Source organism: Tupaia chinensis, unplaced genomic scaffold, assembly GCF_000334495.1.
Source record: "Tupaia chinensis unplaced genomic scaffold, TupChi_1.0 Scaffold000502_1, whole genome shotgun sequence".
Classification (NCBI taxonomy): Eukaryota; Metazoa; Chordata; class Mammalia; order Scandentia; family Tupaiidae; genus Tupaia; species Tupaia belangeri.
The window spans coordinates 1,039,520-1,060,600 of NW_006160014.1; the positions used below are offsets into that span (position 1 = coordinate 1,039,520).

General features: G+C 41.4%; 1 protein-coding gene across 2 annotated transcripts in view; it reads right to left on the bottom strand.

Annotated features, from left to right (window-relative positions):
- Positions 1–18,027, bottom strand: part of ASRGL1 (asparaginase and isoaspartyl peptidase 1) — a 30,484-nt gene extending 12,457 nt beyond the window's left edge. Inside the window, exons 1-6 of one of the 2 annotated variants that reach the window (XM_006156593.3) lie at positions 17,875–18,027; positions 17,189–17,389; positions 6,130–6,272; positions 5,194–5,351; positions 3,275–3,654; positions 1,486–2,003 (exon numbers count right to left, since the gene is read on the bottom strand). In XM_006156593.3, the coding sequence (XP_006156655.1) occupies positions 1,996–2,003; positions 3,275–3,654; positions 5,194–5,351; positions 6,130–6,272; positions 17,189–17,378 (879 nt within the window). In that variant the 5' untranslated portion in view covers positions 17,379–17,389; positions 17,875–18,027 and the 3' untranslated portion in view covers positions 1,486–1,995. Of the gene's footprint in view, positions 1–1,485; positions 2,004–3,274; positions 3,655–5,193; positions 5,352–6,129; positions 6,273–17,188; positions 17,390–17,874 lie in introns of those variants that run through there. The other variant, XM_006156592.3, reaches the window with a different exon arrangement.
- Positions 18,028–21,081: the final 3,054 nt, after the last annotated feature.

The window sequence follows — 21,081 nt, forward strand, 5'->3', positions numbered from 1 at the left end:
CAATGTCTTTGTTTTCTTTCTTCGTCTTCTTTTTTTTTTTTTGAGAGGTTTTTGCTATAGGGTGCGTGTACTTGCCAGAAAGAGAGAGAGAGACAGAGAGACAGAAAGCAAGAAATCATCCCCCAGGGGGGATGGCCACACCGCAATCCCTTCTCTTCCATTCTCCTCTCGGGATCTTGGGCATGCATGCACACGCACCCGGAGTGAGTTTAAGTCACTGGATCTGGGACTCACACTGTGGTTGACTACATGGGAGTTCAGTGACATAGCCATTACGCTAACTGCTGGTCCCGCAGTCTGCTTTCTTAAATTCTCACTTTCTCTTTCTCTCTCTCTCACTCTGTCCCTCTCTGGTCGAATTAAAATAAGTTAAATAAAAATAAATAAAAAAAGACTATCTGCTTTCTTAAATTCTCACTTTCTCTTTCTCTCTCTCTCACTCTGTCCCTCTCTGGTCGAATTAAAATAAGTTAAATAAAAATAAATAAAAAAAGACTATCTTTCTTGAGTTAATGTGGTTTTTGGCAAGTTTTTAATTCATTTTAATTTGGAAAAGCTTCACTCCGTTGAGGTAGTGGGAGATAGAGTCTTTTAAATTCCTATCTTTAGTTAAATCCCTTCAAATGATAGTAAATTCTGAGTTATAATGAACAGAAAAATAATCTGTACTGAAACTGGTTTAGTAATTATCTGTGCATCACTCTCCTTCAAGTTAGGCATATCTTATTTTATTGTAAGTTTATTTCTTCCATGAGCAAGAGAGACAGAGAGACAGCACCCCAATAGGGTCTTGATGCAAAGTGTTACGTTTTATTGCTGCACCACCGTCCAGACTCCTAAACGTATATATTTTTGTTCTGTTGCTTCAACTTTTTTTTTTTTTTTGGTGAGGATTTTGCTATTGGGCGCGTGCACTCGCTGGGGCGACAGAGACACAGAAAGTGAGAAATCACCCCCCAGGGGGGATGGTCATGCCTCAATCCCTTCTCCTCCATCCTCCTGTCAGGATTTTGAGCACGTTCACACGAGCACATGGGACGTAGTAAGTCACTGGGTCCAGAACTCAGATAGTGATTACTAGAGTTTTGCTATTTTCTTGTTCTAATTACGTTTGACATTTTGCCAGACTTTGAAATAATTTTTACCAAACCTAGAAAATTCCCATTATTTTTTGTCAACAGTGTATTTGAAGGCATAAAGAAAATAGCGATCAGGGAATCAGCAGTTAGCATAATGGCTATGTCGCTGGACTCCCACGTAGTCGACCGTGGTTTGCATCCCAGACCCGGTGGCTTAGAACTCACACCAGGCGCGTGTGTGTGCGTGCCCAAGATCCCAAGAGGAGAATGGAGGAGAAGGGATTGCGGCGTGACCATCCCCCCTGGGGGGTGATGTCTTGCTTTCTGTCTCTATGTCTCTCTCTGTCTGTCTGGCGAGCGCACGTGCCATATAGCAAAAACCTCTCAAAAAAAAAAAAAAAAAAGAAAATAGCAATCAGGCTTCGCTAAATATCAGACACATTATAATTTTCAGGAACATTACACCGATGTTTGATATTGTCGCCTTTTTCCTGGCATTATCAATTGTCTGTTGTTTATTCAGCTTCTTCCTCCTAATTTCTGCAATGGCATATGTGCTTTTTTGTATGTAATTCTTCATGATTAACCATGAAATCTTCCTTTAGTAAAGAACATGAAGTGGCAGGAATTTAATCTGATCTGTTCAAGTTGTAGATCTGATGAGAACAATTTTCTTACTAATTGTTATTGCTTTGATAATTAAATCTTCACTTAATAAAAAATTTATAATGTCCTGTTTCTGAACTGTATGTAGGTCATCCTGGAATAAGACTGCTTGGTTTTGCTGTTTCCAATTAAAAAAAAAAGCAAGCAAGCAGATTGCTTCTTTGACAATTTTTTGCTTTTATCTTTTCAGTTTTTTTCTTTGTGAGCTTTGGTATCCTTTTTCAGTCAAAATCTTGACTTATGCTCATTTTCAATAATCTATGAATAAAAAGTAAAATGTAATTATATTCAAAGTTACAAACTGAGAATATATTTTCACCAAAAACAGAGAAAATAAAAAAAATTGAAAAAAAGTAATTTGCAGATAACCTTTCTAACAAATTACTTTTGTAAAATATACAAAATTATTTATTCATATTAGTTAAAACAATTATAAGAATTATAATTAATGACTATAATATATAAAGTCAAAATTATTTAAAGGTGATTTTTTTTCAAATTTTTCCCACAGGGCACTGTACACTTGCCAGCAATAGACAGAGAAGGGGGGAAGTGAGAAATCACCCCCCAGGGAGGATGACCACACACAATCCCTTTTCCTCTATGTGTTTCTTGGGCTTTTAGGCACACGCACGCATGTGCGTGGTGTGCTTTTCAAGCCACTGGGACTGGGACTTGAACCACACAGTTGGCCATGTGGGATCCAGTAGCCTTAATCACCATACCACCTACTGGCCCTTAAAAGTAGAAATTTTTACACATCTTTTTGAAATGAACTAAATCTTAAACATAAAGAGTTTTCAAAAAGTTTATGGAAAATACATATTATGAAAAAAATATGTATGGGTTTCAAAAGATTTTTGCACCCAAACAGATCATACTTTAATTCCAATTTTCCACAACCTTTTTGAAGACTCTTTGTACTTTTCCAAGTAAAGCCATTTATAATTCTAATAGCTGATATCCATTTTGCTGCCCATGTCAACAGCTGGTTCTTCACGCAGGCTGCCTAGACCAGCCCTGACCACAATAGCAGCCAGCTCCGTGTGTCTCCTGAGAGCTGCTGGCTAACTGGCTGGTCTGCGCTAATGTGCACTCCAAGTGTAAAAGACAGATTTTGAAGATTTAGTATGAAAAGAGTGCACGATACCACCTCAATTTCTTATAATGATTGCAAGGTGAAATAACAATATTTTGGGTATATTAGGTTAGATAAACTATACTACTAATTTCACCTGCTTTTTAACCATTTTATATGGCTGCTAGGGAATTTAAAATGACATAAGGCTGTCATTGTATTTGTATTGGACAACACCATCCTAGACCTACAAAAACATGGATCTCAGAATAGTCGTCCTCATGCGCAACTCTTAGGGAGGCCGTGATTTATGAATACCCTCAGAACCACAAACTGACACGTGTAAGCAGGCAAGAGAATGGACACTTAGCGCTATAGGGAAACAAGACTTCATGATGCAAGAATTCTATTCAACAAGTTAATCTTTGATTAATTTTTCTTTTTCTCTTACCTAAGTCCTTTCGCTGATCGAATCTTCCCCATATTCTGAAGCAGTGTCCATTTCTGATGTCAGAAGGGGCACAACCCAGAAATGCTGGGCTTGGGAGGTCTTTGCTTCCAAGACATACAGCAAGAGATGTGGAGACGCCTTTCCCTGGTGGCTGAGTGGTGTCAGAGGAGTGGACGATAGGGTTATGGGTCGTGCTGTGCCGATGCTGAGTGACGAAGGTGCCCATGTGTTCCAAAACAAAGCAGCTGTTTGTGTGCTTGTGGAAGGAGGGCCCTCTGAGGTGCAGGCTCTCTGTAGGAGCCTCTCTGGTTCTTTCAAAAGTAGCAATGGCAGCTAGAGAAGTGCTGTTACAGAATGTTTGGGAAGCAATCTGGTGACACCTTGAAAAGTGAACATGGGGATCACCAGAGGTCATAATGGTTACATCGCCGTTGACTGCAGTTTGAGTCCTGGATCCAGTAGTTTGAAACTGACATCGGGTGTGTGTGTGTTTATGCCCAAGGTCCCGAGAAGAGAATGGAGAAGGGACTGCGGTGTTGTGGTGTGGTCATCCCCCTGGAGGGTGATTTCTCACTTTCTGTCTCCATATCTCTCTGGTCAGTGCATGCATCCTATAGCAAAAGTCTCTCTCTTAAAAAAAAAAAAAAAAAAAGTGAACCTGAACCCTGAACCATCAATAAAGCAACCCCATTCCTGCGACTGAAAGCCACAGACTCGACAGCTACTAACATGTGGTCAATCTGGTTTTTTTTTTTTTTTAGGTTTTTGCCATAGGGCACATGTGCTTGCTCTAGGAGAGAGAGACAGACAAAAACTGAGACAGGGAAAGTGAGAAATCACCCTCCAGGGGGGACAGCCACACCACAATCCCTTCTCTTCCATTCTCCTCTTGGGATTTTGGGCATGCACATGTGCCTAGCATGATCTTCAAGCTGCTGGGTCTGGGGCTTGAACTGCAATTGGCCACGTGGGAGTCCAGCACCTTAGCCACCACACCATCTGCTGGCCCCCATATAGTCAATCCTATAAAATAAATTCTTAACCTGAGGACACATGAGAATTACCTGGGATACTTTTTCCATAATAAACCTGCCTGGCCTCTCAATTTCAGATGTATTAAATTTGATTCTTTAGGGAAGGAATCCATGTATGCATATTTTAAAAAAGTTTCCAGTGATTATAAGGCATACTCTGGTTACATATTACTATTCTATAAAAGTATGCTGAGTCAACAGACTGAATTCTATTACAACCTCCCAGGCAATATTCAAATTTTGCTTTATTTACTTGTTTTTCTTTTTTTTAAAGGTTTTTCTGTGAGGCACATGCACTCACCAAAAAGAGACAGAGACAGAGAGAGAAAGTGAGAAATCACTGCCAAGGGGGATGGCCATGCCATAATTCCCTCTCCATTCTCCTCTTGGGAGTTTGGGCAAATATGCACATATGCCTGGCATGATTTTCAAGCCACCAGGTCAGGGGCTTGAACTGCAGTTGGCCATGTGGGAATCCAGCAGCTTAACCACCACACCACCTGCCATCCCTTAATTCAAAAATTTAAGTTAAACTGATTTCTCTATACTATGGAAGAGTGCTTAAGTGAGTTCATACAGTAGATTATGAACAAGGTCACAGAGAACTAGTTCAGTCTTTTTAAGACAACAAACTGATCGAGAAGCTTCCAGATGACTGTGACATTAATAACAAGGCATTATTTTATTAAATCATGTCAGGGAAGGAACTCTGTTGGCCTAATCTGAGTTACTGTTCACAGGAGTAATAACTGCAGCTACATTTAAGAATCAAGAGAGCAGATTTTCCATGATACAGTTTGATTTAAGAAAGACAAGTCAGCAGGTACTAGCCAAACGTTCCCACTTTAATTAAGGCCAAGAGTGTGAGTGATGCATGGAACTTACTTTTGGCAGTCTGCTTTCTGAGCCCCTTTCTCCTGCTTCTCTTTTTCCAGGTGCTTTTTGCTTCTCTCTGTTACCAGCTGTTCTCCAGGAATCTCTGGAATTCCCATAGATGCTGCAAATTTTGCTGCACCTTGGTCAGTCAGAAAGCAATGAGGTGTCTGAGCCAGGAAAAAATAAAAAAGAGAGAGAGAGAGAGAGGGAGAGAGAGAAGAAAGAGAGAGAGGGAGGAAAAGGTTAGTTTTTGGAAAACTAAAAATAACTTTTAATGGTTCCAATTGTGTGGAAATAATTACTTCTTTCTGGGAAAAAGCTCGAAAGTGTAATTTATCTTGAATTGCTTTTCTGAAAGTTGAAAAGAGACTGATTCTCTAAGTTTTTATATTTTCAGAAAGACCCCAAACTTGTAAGACTATCTACCAGGGATGCACATATGACCTTATTTAAAGTGCTATTAAATAGTTGGTCTGTGGGGCCAGCAGGTGGCATAGTGGTTGGGGCACTGGACTCCCACATGGTGGATGACGGTTTGAATCCTGGACCTGGCGGTTTGCTTTCTTACTCTTTTTCCCTCTTTGGTCAAATTAAAAAAAAATAATAATAATGAATAAAGTTAGATAAATAACTCTTCAAAAAGAAAAATAAATAAATAGTTGGTCTGTCCCATTTAAATGTGTGGTAGCGTATGTGTTGAAAGGAGGCTGAAAATACAGGAAGATAACCAAGTAATTGGTGGTCCAGTGACTGGTTACAAGACAGGATCAATAGAGCCAAAATCTTGGCTGATTTGAGAAATCCAAATAACACTGCTTCCGTACTTATAGATATATATTTAGGAGACTTGTGCTCTTATGTCTTTCTCCACAGCCAGATCCTTCTGTTGTCACTGGAGCACAGCAGAAACCATTCCTAAGGAAAGGATGCTTCTGTCACACATACCTTCTCCATAACAAGCCGTGCAAGTTTAATGGGATTTGCTATACAGCGGACTGCGGACACGGCGCCCGTGGACAGATCCTTTCCATCCATGATACTGGCATCCATTTCCACCTCACCGTTTACGTTCAAGACAGAACCACGACCTAAAATCAACGAGAAGTTGAAATGCAAGAAGTAGGATTTGAGAAATGGCTCTCGAGTCTCCTCTAATGTGCCCCCTTTACCACATCTTGTTCTACTGCTAGAGGAACACATTTCAAAACACAAATTTCACTTGGCATCTCATGACCTACAAAACTGGGGAAAGGATGGAATGCTTTACCATTTGGGGGAAGTACATTCTGCTTTCTTGGCTAACATGGAAGCAAGGCACTAAGAAAATCAAACCTGAGACTTTACTCACTTGGGTTATGTCAATGCTGATTCGCTTAGCTAAGCTGTGTTAAAAAAAGAGAAGTCTACATTATTGCTACAGAAAATACTGCAGTATTGTCTACTAACCTAGCTACATAGTGGGTCCTGTACTATCTGATGAATGAATATTATTACAAGGGAAGCATGGGGCTGGCAGATGGCGTGGTGGCAGTGGACTCCCACTTGGCTGACTGTGGTTTGAAACCCAGACCTGGCGGCTTGCTTTCTCATTCCCCAGTCCACTCTCAGTCAAATTAAAAATGATAATAATAAATAAATAAAGTAAAATAATTATTTTTTAAAAAGGGAAGCAAGTACAATAGAATTCCTTTTATACAAAATGTATGAGGCATATTAGAAGGAAGGAATACTAGGACATGTGTGATAGGCACAAAAAGTTTCATGTGAAAAAATGAAATAAAAAGACTACTTCCTGCCCAATCTGAGGTATATTTAGTAAGTGCTTAGCTAGAAAGAAGTAACTGAAATAATTCTCAGAAAGATTTTGAATTCAGTTGAGAATTCAAGCAACACAGAATTACAGAAGTTGGTAGAATGTTAAAGTAAAATTGTGTGGACTTCTAGTCAAGACAGAGTTGTAGGGACAGATTTATCTTCTTGCCTTCAACAACCAGAGAGATGACAATAGATGAAATAGTGACTATTCATTTTTTAATTAAAAAAATTTTTTAATATATTTTTTTGGAGAGGTTTTTGCTATAGGGCTTGCCAGAAAGACAGAGACAGAGAGACAGAAAGCGAGAAATCACCCCTCAGGGGGGATGGCCACACCACAATCCCTTCTCCTCCATTCTCCTCTCGGGATCTTGGGCATGCACACACACACGCCCAGTGTGAGTGTAAGCCACCGGGTCTGGGATTCAAACCGCAGTTGACTACTTGGGAGTCCAGTGACATAGCCATTATGCTAACTGCTGGTCCCAAATAGTGACTATTTAGACAACAGACTGAGCAGGATAGTGATCCCTGAGAGAAGAGAAATAAAGGAAAGTGCCTTACAAGTGTTTTGGCAAGTTCCCAGGATGCATAGTGGAGAAGGGAACCCAAACAAAGCTGTGGGATTTTCCTGAGCTAGATCATTTTGGAGGCCAGGGTGGTAGAATCTGTATTTATTAGGCAAAGTATTTTAGAGGAGACAGCTGTGCAGAGAGAGACAGAGAGACAGATGCACACACATACATAAACAAGCAGGGGCTGTCTGCAGAAGGATCTGAGTCTTCAGCTGAGTGCTAATCAGTAAGTACATGCATATGGGGCAAGAGAATGAGTCACAAGAAAGGACTTGGTGAAACCAGTTATGGATCTCGCACAGGGTTGAAAATACTTCATGTTCACACAGCTGAGTGGACATTTCTTAACTATATTTCATATGTACCAGAATGTAGAGAGAAATATAAAAAGAACCCAAATATAAACTAAAGATTTAAAAAAAGTATAAAATGAAAACTACTCTAAATGAGATTAAGACCAGATTAGATACTAGAGCAGAAAAGACTAATGAGCTGGAAAACATAGGAGTAGGAACTACTCAAAATGAAAAACAGGAAAAAAGACTGGGGAAAAAATGAAATAAAATAAAACCTAGAAAATCACTAAGCTCAGGGATAATTTCAAATGGTCTCATATAGGTATAATCAGAGTCCTCAAAGTGAGAGATATGACAAGGGACAAAAAAAAAAAAAAAGTCCAAGGAAATAATAGAGAAAGTTCTTTCCAAATTTGATGAAAACTGCAAACGCACAGATATGAGCTCAGTGGACTCCAAACAAAAGAAACACACACAAATAAACTATACGTATACACATTATAATCGAACAGAATTAGAAAGAAAAATTTAAAAACAGCCAGAGAAAAGGATACATTAGATAAGAAGAAAAAGGTAAGAATGACAGTAGACTTCTCACCTGAAACAATACAAGCTAGAAAAGAGTGGAGCAACATCTTTATAGCACTGCAAGAAAAACAAAACAAACAAAAAAGAAACAAAACCAAATCCCCAAAACATGTCAAGTTAGAATTTTATACTCAACAAAACCATCTTTTTAAAAAAAGATTTAATTTAATTAATTAATTTATTCATTTATTTTAATTTTACCAGAGAGGGACAGAACGTGCATGAGAGAGTAATAGAGAGAGCATGCAAGCAAGCTGCCAGATCCAGGACTCAAACCACGGTCGGCGTGTGGGAGTCCAGTGCCTTTAACCACCATGCCACCTGCTGGCCCCCAAAGACATCTTTTATAAAATAAAATCCAAGACTTTTCCAGACATATAATAGCTGAAAGAATTTATCTATAGCTGTTGAGTAATATAAAAAATGTTAAAGGAATTCCTTAAGATAGAAGGGAAACAACAGCATGTGACAAACAGGATCCATTCCAAGGAATGAAGGACACTGGAAATGGTGAGCATATAAACACGTATAAATACCTTTTCCTTTATCTTTTTTTAGTTTCTTTTTTTTTCTTTCTATAGAGCACCTACACTGAGAGAGAGAGAGAGAGAGAGAGAGAGAGAGAGAGAGAGGTATCACTCCACCCTGGAGGGATGGCCATGCTGTAATACCCTCTCCTCCAACCTCCTCTCAGGATTTTGGGTACACATACCCAGAGTGATTTTCACACCACTGGGTCTGGGACTCAAACTATACAGCTGGCCATGTGGCATCCAATGTCTTAACCTCCATGCCACCTGCTAGACTTCTCTTTATCTTTAAGGTCTCGTAAAAACAGAACAAAATAGGGTTAGCCAATGGCATGGTGGTTAAGGCAGGTGGATCTCACATGGTTGACTGCAGAGTTCTAGTTCCAGATCTATGCATGCATAACCAAAATCCTGAAAGAATGGAGAAGGATTGCAGCATGGCCATCCCTGCTGCGGAGGGCATGATGGCTTCTCACCCCACCCTCATCTTTCTCTAGTGAGTGCACCTGCCTGATAGCAAAATTAAAACAAAACAAGAACAGAACAAAACAAAAATAGTGATGTATTGTGCAATTATAATGTACATAAAGTAAAAATATAATAAGAGCACAAAGGTTAAAAAAGGAGAAACAAGCATGCTTTAAAAAAAATATTTGTTTTACTTGCTATTATTATTGTTTGCTATTGGGTAAGTGTGCTCAACAGAAAGAGAGAGATTGAGAAAGCAAGTTACCAGGTTCAGGACTTGAATCATGGTCAGCCATGTGACAGTCCAGCGCCTTAATCACCACACCACCTGCTGGTCCCCAAGTATGTTTTTATAAGGTTCTTTTACTATATACAAACTGATACGGAAAAGTCAGACATATTTTACACAGCAAAACACAGAAAAAATACATTATGACTTTTCCAACAACCCCATAATATTACTTTATGGTACCCTGTGACAAGTTGGACATGCGTATTATAAATCCTAAAACAACCAATTAAAAAGAAATCTAGTGGGCCAGCCAATGGCATGGTGGTTAAGGCAGCTGGATCCCAAATGACAAGTGCATGGTTCAAATCCCAGACATTGTGGCTTAAAAATCATGCCAGATGCATGTGTATGCATGTGTGTGTGTGTGTGTGTGTGTGTATGCCCAAAATCCCAAGAGGAAAATGGAGGACTAGGGATTATGGTGTGGCCATTTTCCCTTGGTGGGGATGCTTTCTCCCCCTCCTCCTCACTGTCTTTCTCTCTCTTGTTGCCCATACACACTCTGTAGAAAATTTAAAAAAGAAAAGTCTAGCTACTAGGCCAACAAAGGAGTAAGATGTAATCATAAAGAATACTTAATTACTACTTTTTTTAATATTGTAGATATGCTGAGCACACCATGTTAAGAAAAAACATTTATATATATTTTAATGATTTTCTTTATTCCATGAGCAAGGAAGACAGAGAGAGACACACATACAAAGCCACAGTCCTTCCAAAAGTTTTTTTTAATAAAATATTTTATATTCATGATATGCATATACATACATACGAGGGAAGGAGGAACCCTCCACAGGGCCGTCATGCTACAATCCCTTTCCTCTAGTCCTCCAGCCTATCAGGATCCTAGATATGTAGGCAGATATCTGGCTGTTTATTTATTTATTTTTTTCAAACTGGGAGAGGACAAGTGTGTGAGAGAGAGAAAGAGAGAAGGCACCCCTTGACGGAGTGTGGTCTCATTGCAATCCCTTGTCTATTGCTCTATTATGTTGAGATTTTGGGCAAATATGGACATGCATTCAGCATGTTATAATTTCTGCTCTTTGAGAGACATTGTTGGGGCCGGCAGGTAGCGTAGTGTTTAAGGCAGTAGAACTCCCACATGGCTGACTATGGTTCAAGTCCTGGACCTAGTCTCTTGCTTTCTCACTTTCCCTCTCTCTCTTTCACTCTGTCCCTCTCTGGTCAAATGAAAATAAATAAATAAACTTATATAAAATAATTCTTTAAAAATTGTTAAGAGAGAGAAAATAAACTACAGACTGGAAGAAAATCTCTCCTTCCCATGCTTTTAAGAGAGAGAGTCTTGCTATATTGACTAGGCTGGTCTTGAACTCATGATTCTCCTGCCTCTCCTCCTAAGCAGCTGGAAATAAAGAAACATGCCACCCTACCTGGTGCTAGGGAAAAATATTTTTTACCACAAGTGTGATAAAAGATTTATATTGGGACCAGCAGTTAATGTAATGGCTATGTCGCTGGACTCCCATGTAGTCAACTGTGGTTGGAGTCCTGGAACTGGTGGCTTAAGCTCACGCTGGACGCGTGTGCATGCATGCCCAAGATCCCGAGAGAAAAATGGAGGAAAAGGGATTGTGGTGTAGCCATCCCCTCTGGGGAGTGATTCCTTGCTTCCTGTCTCTCTGTCTTTCTGGCGAGTCCATGTGCCCTATAGCAAAAACCTCTCAAAAAACAAAAAACAAAAAAACAAAAACCAATAAAACCCACCAAAAAATAATTTATATTTAGAATATATAAATAACTCTTAAAACTCAATGATAATTTTATAAAATTAGTAAAAAATTGAAAAAAGGTTTGAATAGCTAGCTACTTCACCAAAGGAGAAACATGGATGACAAAAAAACACATGAAAAGTTGATAAGTATGGGAACCAGCGGTTAGCGTAATGGCTATGTCGCTGGATTCCCACATAGTCGACCGCGGTTCGTGTCCCGGACCCGGTGGCTTACAACTCACGCCGGGCGCGTGTGCGTGCGTGCCCAAGATCCCGAGAGGAGAATGGAGGAGAAGGGATTGCGGCGTGACCATCCCCCCTGGGGGGTGATTTCTCGCTTTCTGTCTCTATGTCTCTCTCTGTCTGTCTGGCGAGCGCACGCGCCCTACAGTGAAAATCTCTCAAAAAAAAAAAAAAAATTAAAAAAAAAAAAAAAAAAAGTTGATAAGTATCATTTGTCATTTAGGGAAATGCAAATTAATACAACGAGATTTTACTATACTTCTATTAGAATGCTTAAAAAAAATACTGACAATACTCTGTACTGGTAAAGATGAGGAGAAATTGTAAATTTAATACATTGCTGGTGGGAATGAAATATGGCAGTAACTTTGGAAAACTGCAGTTTTAATAAAGTTAAATGTATAACCCAGCAATCCCACTCCTAGGTATTCACACAAGAAAAATAAAAATTGATATTCAGGGCCAGCAGGTGGTTAAGGTGCTGGACTCCCACTTGGCTGATCCCAGTTTGAGTCCTGGACCCGGTGGCTTGCTTTCTTGCTTCCCCCAACTGCCCCATCTCTTTCTGGTGAGTGTAAATGCCCTATAGTAAGTTAATAAATAATAAAAAATAAAGCTAAATAAATAATTCTTAAATAAAAAACTGATGTTCACACAAACACCTGTATGTAAATGCTTACAGTGATTTTTATTTATAATGGCCCCAGATGGAACAGGCCCTTCACAGCTGGTAAAAGGCTAAACAAACTGGTGCATTTATACAATGGCATACTGTGCAGTAATAGAGAAGAATAAACTACTGACACCTATATCCGTATGGATGATGTGCTAACGCATCAGGTTAAATGGAATCCACTTCCATTTATGGCATTCTAAGAGAGGCAAAATTATAAGGACAGAAAAAGATTAGTGTTGATAAGGGCTGAGGGAAGACAGAGGTGTGGACTCAAAGGGATGTGAGAGACTAACAGAATGTATTATAGGTGGTAGCAGTTATATCACTCCATGTGTTTGTCACCATTAAGGAACTATACAGGATTTTACTAAATGTAAATGATGCTAAAATCCATTAATAGGGGACCAGTCGGTGGCATGGTGGGTTAAGGCATTGTACAGTCCCACATGGCCAACCACCGTTTGAGTCCTGGACCTGGTGGCTTGCTTTCTCTCTCTCTCTGTGTCTCTCTCTGGTCAAATTAAAATAAAATGAATGAATAAATAAAAATAAAAATAAATATTCTAAAAAAAAAAGAAAAAAGTTTAAAATCCATTAATAGGCTAGGGAATTCTAAACTTACTTGTACTTCAGAATTACACAGGAATCTTTAAAACAAAGAAAACAACAACAAACAATCCCTTAGATCCATCACATTTTTACCTGTAGAGGTTACATTTTAAGGAGTTCAGAAAAGAGGGTGAATGAGGTTGGCAGGTGGTGTGGTGGTTAAGGGTGCTGGACTCCCACATGGCTGACCATGGTTCAAGTCCTAGACCGGGCAGCTTGCTTTCTCACTTTCCCTCTCTCTCACTCTCTCTCTGTCTCTCTCTGGTCAAATTAAAATAAATAAATAAAGGTAAATAAAATAATTCTTTTTTTAAAAAAGGGGTAAATAAAAAAATCCTGTTATCTCAATGACTCTTTGATAACTTATAAAATTGAATTGTAAAAAAGAAAAAACAATTGAATTGTAGAGAGACTAACTCGTTATTAAAATATTGGTGAATTGCACTGAAAGTAAAGAGTCATTATTGGTTGCCCAAACTGCCAATCTAAGCCTTTAAAGAGTACTTCTAAAATTCAAATCTAAAAACTCAATTTTTACAGTGTTGGTATCTAATAAATAAACCATTCTAAAGTAAACTAAATATTATAAAACAAGCTTTAAATACAAAGTGAAATCCTTACTGACACTTAAAAAAGAAATATAATATAGACAATATTTTTTTTACAAACACTCAAGTTGTGTCATGAATGTTAATTGCTGCCACTGAGTTAAAAAATTACTGGCAACAAGCTTTTTGTAATAAGTTCCCAAGTAGTTATTCTAGAAGATTACAACAGAGGCTGCTGGGAGTACTGTTTGTTTGTAGTGATCTCTGCTGAGAAAAGCTAATGAAAAAATAGCCAAGGTAGACAATCTGCTGTTAAAAGTCCCACCTTTTTCCTTCTTAAATTTTTGAGGACCAGCAGTTGGCGTAATGGCTATGTTGCTGGACTCCCACGTAGCTGACTGTGGTTCGAGCCCCAGACCCAGTGGCTTAAACTCGTGCTAGGCGCATGTGCAATATGTGCCCAAGATCCCGAGAGGAGAAGGGATTGCGGCGTGGCCATCCCTCCTGGGGGGTGATTTCTTGCTTTCTGTTTCTCTGTCTCTCTCTGTCTTTCTGGCAAGTGCACGTGTTCTATAGCAAAAACCTTTCCAAAAAAAAAAAAAATCTTTGATTTCTTTTTGTTGGTTTATTCTTCTCCCTCAATGCTGAAGAGCAGATACCTGGGTAATTAGCGGGGCGATGTCTGAAAGGATGCCTCTGGGTACAGAGCAAAGGAATGAGAACTAACTGCTCTAGGTTCCTAATCTATACTCCTCCAGTTCATGTAGAGGATAGCTTCTTTTAGTTTAGAGATGGTGGCACTCCACGATGACCAGCTTCAAATGAAGATCCTGTATAAATCAGTGGGGGGTTTGTCAGCCAAGGGAGTCCTACTGCTTAGAGGCAAGTGGTAACTATCCACTCAGACACAGCCAGCTGCTCCCCTGCTAGCAAGGCTGTTCCCATCTGGCAACTCTTGGCTCAACAAATATAGCCATAATGCTACTGTGTATCTCATTATACCATCAGGCCGATTTAGCAGATTTCTTTTGTAGGTGTTAAAGAGTGCTTAGCAGAGTCAAGTGGAAAGAACAAATAGTCAGTAAATACCTGATGATTAACTGGTTAGGGTTTCCTGAAATCCTCTTTCCAGACAGATGTTGGATGCATGGTGGAATTCTAAGTATTATAATACCTAGGCTTTAGGTTTTCTATTGGGTAGTCGGAAAAGTCATGAAAACAGAAAAAAACATGTCGGGACTTTTCTGACAAGCCACTACTTAAAAAAGAGAAAACAAATGTCTTTTTGTTTACTAAGTTTGTTCATCTTTTTGTGCCTTAGCTTCTCACCTGAGAAGTTAGTATAATAAGTACACTTTGCTCATTGGACTATACTGCAGATTAAACAAATTGAGCATGCAAATTTCTTAGACCATTGCCTGGTGCCTAATAGACATTCATATTGGCCATGATGATTGTTATTCTAAAAAAAAAAAGGGGGGCAGATTGAACGAAGTCAAACACAAAAGAACACATTTTGTATGATTGTGCTTATATGAAATTCTAGAAAATGCGAACTAATTTATAGTGACAGAAGCAAGTATACTAAAGACTAAGAGGACAGAAAATGCAAAGTGGTGTGATGGAACTTTTGTAAGTTCCTTCACTCTCACTACTTCACTTAGTTGAAATGTCTGACTTCCGAAACCAGAGGTGTGGGTTTTTCCTATACATCAATTCTCCAGCAGACACCAGCTGGGTACCCCCTACTTTAATCAACTCTGACATCTTCCTGGTGTAAGAATCGGATTCCACATGTTAAGGCCAGATTTCGCTCTCTTTTTTTTTTTTTTTAATTTAAAGAGCTTTTTGCCTTAGGACATGCATGCTTTGGTTGGGGAGTAGAGACAATAAGAGGAAAGGTGAGAAATCACCCCCTAGGGGGGCTGGCCACACTGCAATCCCTTTTTCCCCTGGGATCTTGGGCATGCATGCACACATGCCTAGCATGAGTTTCAAGCCACTGGGTCTGGGACTTGAACTGTGGTCAACCATGTGGGAGTCCAGCGATGTACCTACTATATGCCATCTGCTAGTCTAAAGTCAGATTTCTTAAGATTGCCTCCACTTCAGACGCTAATCCCAAAGAGTAGACAGGTTACCCACTACTTCTGCCCAAACTGGCTACGAATTGGAGGTTAGCACACCCTCTTTCTCATGTTCAATTATATTGCTAGAGCAGTTTGCAGAACTCAGGAAAACATGCTTACCAGTTTAGTACATAAATAAGGGATCTGATAAAGGATTCAGATGAACAGCCAGATAAAGATATACACAGGACAAAGTCTAGAAAGGTCCCATGTCCAGGAGCTTCTGTCCCTGTGGAATTGGGATACTCCACCCTCCTGGTATTTGGCTGTATTCCCCAACCAGAAAGTCTCTGAACACTGCATTTCAGGGATTTTAATGATAGGTTTCATTATTTAGGCATGATAGATTATATTAACTCAATCTTTAACTTCTCTCCCCTTCTGGGGAGATGAGGGTGGGGTGGGACTGAAAGTTCCAAGCTTGTAATTGAGGTTTGGTCTTTCTATTTTTGGTCTATTTTTGCTATGGGTGTGCTCACTGGGGAGGGAGTGGGGGAGAAAGTGAGAAATCACCCCTGGGGAGATGGCACTGCCAATCCTTTCTCCTCATTCTCCCCTCAGGATTTTGGGCATGCACTCACGCTAGCATGTTTTTCAAGCCATCTGGTTGGGAATCAAACCAGAGTTGGCCATGTGGGAACCACCATGCCACCTGCTAGCCCAGAAGCGTGGTCTTGCTGACCACCAGTCTCCAGGAGCCTACCAAGCAATCACCTCATTAGGACAAAAACTAATCCTATCACTCAGGAAATTCCAGGGGAAGATCAAATCTCAGTTCAAAAGAGTCTCCTAGGGCCTCTACTGCTCAGGAAGTTCAAGGGTTTCCGAAGCTCTGTGCCTGGAACTGGGGGCAGAGATCAAACAGACAGGATGTCTCTTACTATATCCCAGTATCACAGGGGATGACAGAAATGTTTAAATCTTGGTTGTGGCAGTGGGTACCGGGTATTACTCATCTTCAAGTACAGTTTACAATAAATAGTCTTCCCTTAAAAGATGTCATTAAAAAAACGGTGTGTGAGTTCTAGGAGGCAGGTTAAATAGTGAGTTAATGGATTAAAAAAAAAATCTTTAAAGCAACTTGATCAATAGGTAGTACAAAAAAAAAGTAAGACTAATTTTATACTTAGTTTCATCACAGAGCTGAGTGGATTCACTGCCACTTTAGAAACGTTCTGCTTCTGGGACCAGCAGCTGGCATAATGGCTATGTCGCTGGACTCCCACGTAGTCCACCCAAGTTGGAGTCCCCGACCTGGTGGCTTAAACTCACCTGGGCGCGTGTGTGTGCATGCCCAAGATCTCGAGAGGAGAATGGAGGAGAAGGGATTGCAGCGTGGCTATCCCTCTGGGGGGTGATTTCTCGCTTTCTGTCTCCTTTCTCTTTCTGTCTTTCTGGCGAGCGCATGTACCCTATAGCAAAAACCTCTCCAAAAAAAAAGTTCTGCTTCTTTAGGGGAAGACGCCCGTCTATTCTCCACTAGCTGAAGCGCAATACCTGCGTTAAACTCAGGATCGTCTTCCAGGACGGTCACGGCTCCCTCCACAGCATCCACGGCGGTCCCTCCCTGCTTGAGGATGTTGTACCCCTCAGTGGCGGCTCTGACCATCCCCTGCCGCACTCGCTCTTTCCGGTCCTTGGAGATGTTACTGGCGCCGCCACCGTGGACCACGACGACGGGATCCATGTCCACCGGTCCTAGGCATCAGGAAAGGAAAGGGTCACTCCAAAGGAGTCCTGGGGCACAATGGGCCTGAGATATGCCGCGGGGACGAAGTCCAGTTTCTACTCCAGAGAGCAGAGTTTACAGCCTCGGGAGATTGCTCGAGGCCGCGGGTTTGAACTTTGTACAGTCCCAGGCACCCCTGGCTTCCCTGTCCCTCCCGATCCCAGCCCGGACCCCAGCCCGGACCCCAGCCCGGACCCCAGCCCGGCCGACGACCTAGGGGTAAGGAGGCTCCCGGGATCAGGGCTCGAGTCCCCTGTGCCCAGGCTCCACACGGGGCCTCGGCCTCGTTTCCCCCGGGACATGGCCCCGCTCCCGTTCCGGCCGAGGGGTCTGGGGCTGCTAGACAGCCGGCTCTCTCCCGCGCCCTCCCGCCTCCACACCCGACGCCGAGGGAGGGGGGAGCCCCCGCCTTTCATTCAGCACTCTCGGATCTCGGGCAGGGCCGCCGACTTACCGCAGGAAGCGGACGCCGAGGCCTCAGCCTGGGCCGAGCCGCGCGACCGGACCTGGGACTGCACAGTTCAGCCCCTCGGCAAGGCGAGCTCTGGACCGCTCGGTCCGCAACCGCTCGGCGGGCAACGGTTCCGCGCCTGCGCACGAGGGAGGGGCCGCGGCGCCCTGGAGTTACCAAAGCCCCGGCGCGCACGCTCTAGCACCTGTTCCCGCTGGGCCCGCGCCCTGCGCTGCCGTGAACCGGAGGACGCTGGCCCTTCCACCAGACTGCCAGGCAAGCGAGGGTGCCCCTCCGCCTGATGAGCCTGGTGAGGTGGTCGAGTTGCAAGTGAGGTCCGTGAAGTGATGTGCGGCGCTTTTGTAACTGCAAACAAACATGGGCCAGCGGGTCGTAGTGGTTAAGGCGGCTAGACCCTACAAGGCCAATGGCGTGGTTCAAGTCCCGACCTGGAGATTGAAAAACTCGCTCCAGATGCACTTGCCCAAAATCCTAAAGGAGAAGGGATTGTGGCATGATGTGACCATTCCCCAAGGGGAAGTGACAAAGGGGAAGTGCTTTCTCACTTCCCCCAACCCCATCTCCACAAATTAAAAAAAAAAAAAAATTGTGAACCCTGCACCCGCTGAAATGTTTGGCAGGCTTACTAGTTGTTTTAAATTCAAATTTTCTTCCCTTTAATTTTCTCTCCCCATAATCTCGCATATAAATCAGAAAGATAAACTAAAAATGTGAGTTGATCTGCTTCTGTTTTCAGAGTTCACCAAGACTGAAAATTCCCACCCCACTCCCACTTCTGAGCCTCAGGGTTCCAGCTATAAAATGTCTTTACCTGCAAGTGTCCTTGGTTTCCTCTGTTGTTCACGTTTATTTCCTCTTCCCTGCCTCTGAGAATTTCCTAAAGACGGAACACCATGGTTGCACCAAACAACTGAATGCACCAAACAACTGAGTGCACCTGGACCCTGGATTTCTTTTTGCTTTTTCTTTTTTTGCTATAGTGCATGTGTGCTTGTTAGCAAGAGCGACTCCCACCTCCCCCAAAGTGGAGGAATGGTCACACTGCAATACCTTCTCCTTCATTCTTCTCTTGGGATTTTGGGCATACTTGTACACACACCTGGTGTATTTTTTCAAGCCACCAAGTCCTGGACTCAAACCATGCAGTTGGCCATGTGGGATCCAAACACCTTAATGACTGCCACTGGCCAGCCGCCTGCGCCCTAGATTTCAAAATTATTCTTCTGCTAGTCAAGAGGAACAGGGCTTCCATTTCTACTCAGTAAAACCAGTATGATACTGGATTAGTGACATAGACCAGAGGATACCTTACTCTATTACATAAGTAGAATGTAGTTTTGAATTACAATTTTATCTTTTTCATACCCTATTTCTTAAGAGCAGTTTTAGATTCGCAACAAAATTATTCTGTTTTCATTATTTATTTGCTTCAAGTTTGTTTATGACTGGATGAACCGATGTCAAAGGTAGATTTTCAGTTTGTCCAACAAATGCCACTTCCCATCCTACACATGCACTTAAGATGCTGATGATGCAGGAGCCGATTCGTCTCCAGGAGACTGAAAATGCTAAGGTACAATAGCCAGATCTTACAGAAGTAGGACTCTGAACCAGTCTCTGTAGCAATCTGCTCCAAACTGTCAGGACTTGGTCAACAAGTACCAACTTCCCTACTTTTTTTGTCCTTGCTACCAACTAGAGACTAAATCTGTTCCCCTAACCAATTCTATAAGATGACCACTTCTAGGGACGAGCAGTTTGCATAATGGCTATGTTGCTGGACTCCCATGTAGCTGACCGTGGTTCGAGTCCCGAACTTAGTGGTTTAAACTCACGCCGGGCCTCACGTGCTCAAGATCCTGAGAGGAGAATGGTGGAAAAGGAATTGCGGTGTAGCCATCCCCCCGGGGGGTGATTTCTCATTTTCTTTCTCTCTCTGTCTTTCTGGTGAGCACACATGTCCTATGGCAAAAACAAAAAAAAAAAAAAAAATGTAAAACACAAAAAAAAAAACCAAAAAAAAAAAAAAAAAAAAAAAAAAAAAAAAAAAAAAAAAAAGAAAAGAAAAGAAAAAAAAAAGAAAAGAAAAGAAAAAGATGACGACCACTTCTAGATAGCTTTCCCAAGCCAACAGCTTCCCAGGGCATATCTGATCCTTCCTTTTCTTTCCACTATAAAATGTTTCCATGAGGCCAGCAGGTGGCATAGTGGCTAAAGCGCTGGACTCTCACGTGGCCAACAATGGTTCAAGTCCTGGACTTGGCAGCTTGAAACACCCCTAATGTGTGTGTGCCCAAAATCCCAAGAGGGGAATGGAAGAGAGAAGATTGCAGCATCACCATCCCCCCAGGGGGTGAGTTCTCACTTTCTGTCTGTCTCTCTGGCAAGCACACGCACCCAATAGCAAAAATCTCTCTCAAAAGCAAAACAAAATAAAAACAAACTCTCCTGTCTGTATTTGAGTCTCTGCCAAATGCTGGTGACATTTACTAGTTCTGAATAAATAGTCTTTCCTTGTCCTCATTTGGGCAGTCTTCATTTATTTCCTCATTTCATAAATACAAGTTTCAGCTTGATGAAAGGACTTGTGCAAAAGAGACCCTGGAAGGACTGGTCTTCTAATAACAGAAGGACTGTCACTAGTCCTGATTTACAGATACTCGATTTTCCATTTGCACCCTCTTTTGAAATTGTTCTCACTGAGGACTCTGTGTCCTTCATATGGTCACATCTATGAAAGTTTTCAGATCTTGCTTGACATTTCTGTGGCATTAAACACTACAGACCTTCTCTCATTCATTTTTTAAAAATAATCATCTATTTAATTTTATTAAATATTATTGCTATTCAATTTGACCAGAGAGAGAGAGAGAGAGAGAGAAAGCTGCTAGGTCCAGGACTTGAACTGTGATCAATCACATGGGAGTCTAACCTAACCACCACACCACCTGCTGGCCCTCCCTTATTCATTTTTCCCCATTCTTTTATTCATGAAATTCCGTCTTCTAGAAGCCTATGCTCTCTCTCTTTTTTTTTTTCTTCCTCATTTGGGTGCTGCTTTTCAATTTCCTCCACAGATTTATTTTCTTCAGTCACAAATGAGAATATCCTTTAGAGTTCTGTCTTTGGCACTATTTCTTTCTTTCTTTCTTTCTTTCTTTCTTTCTTTCTTTCTTTCTTTCTTTCTTT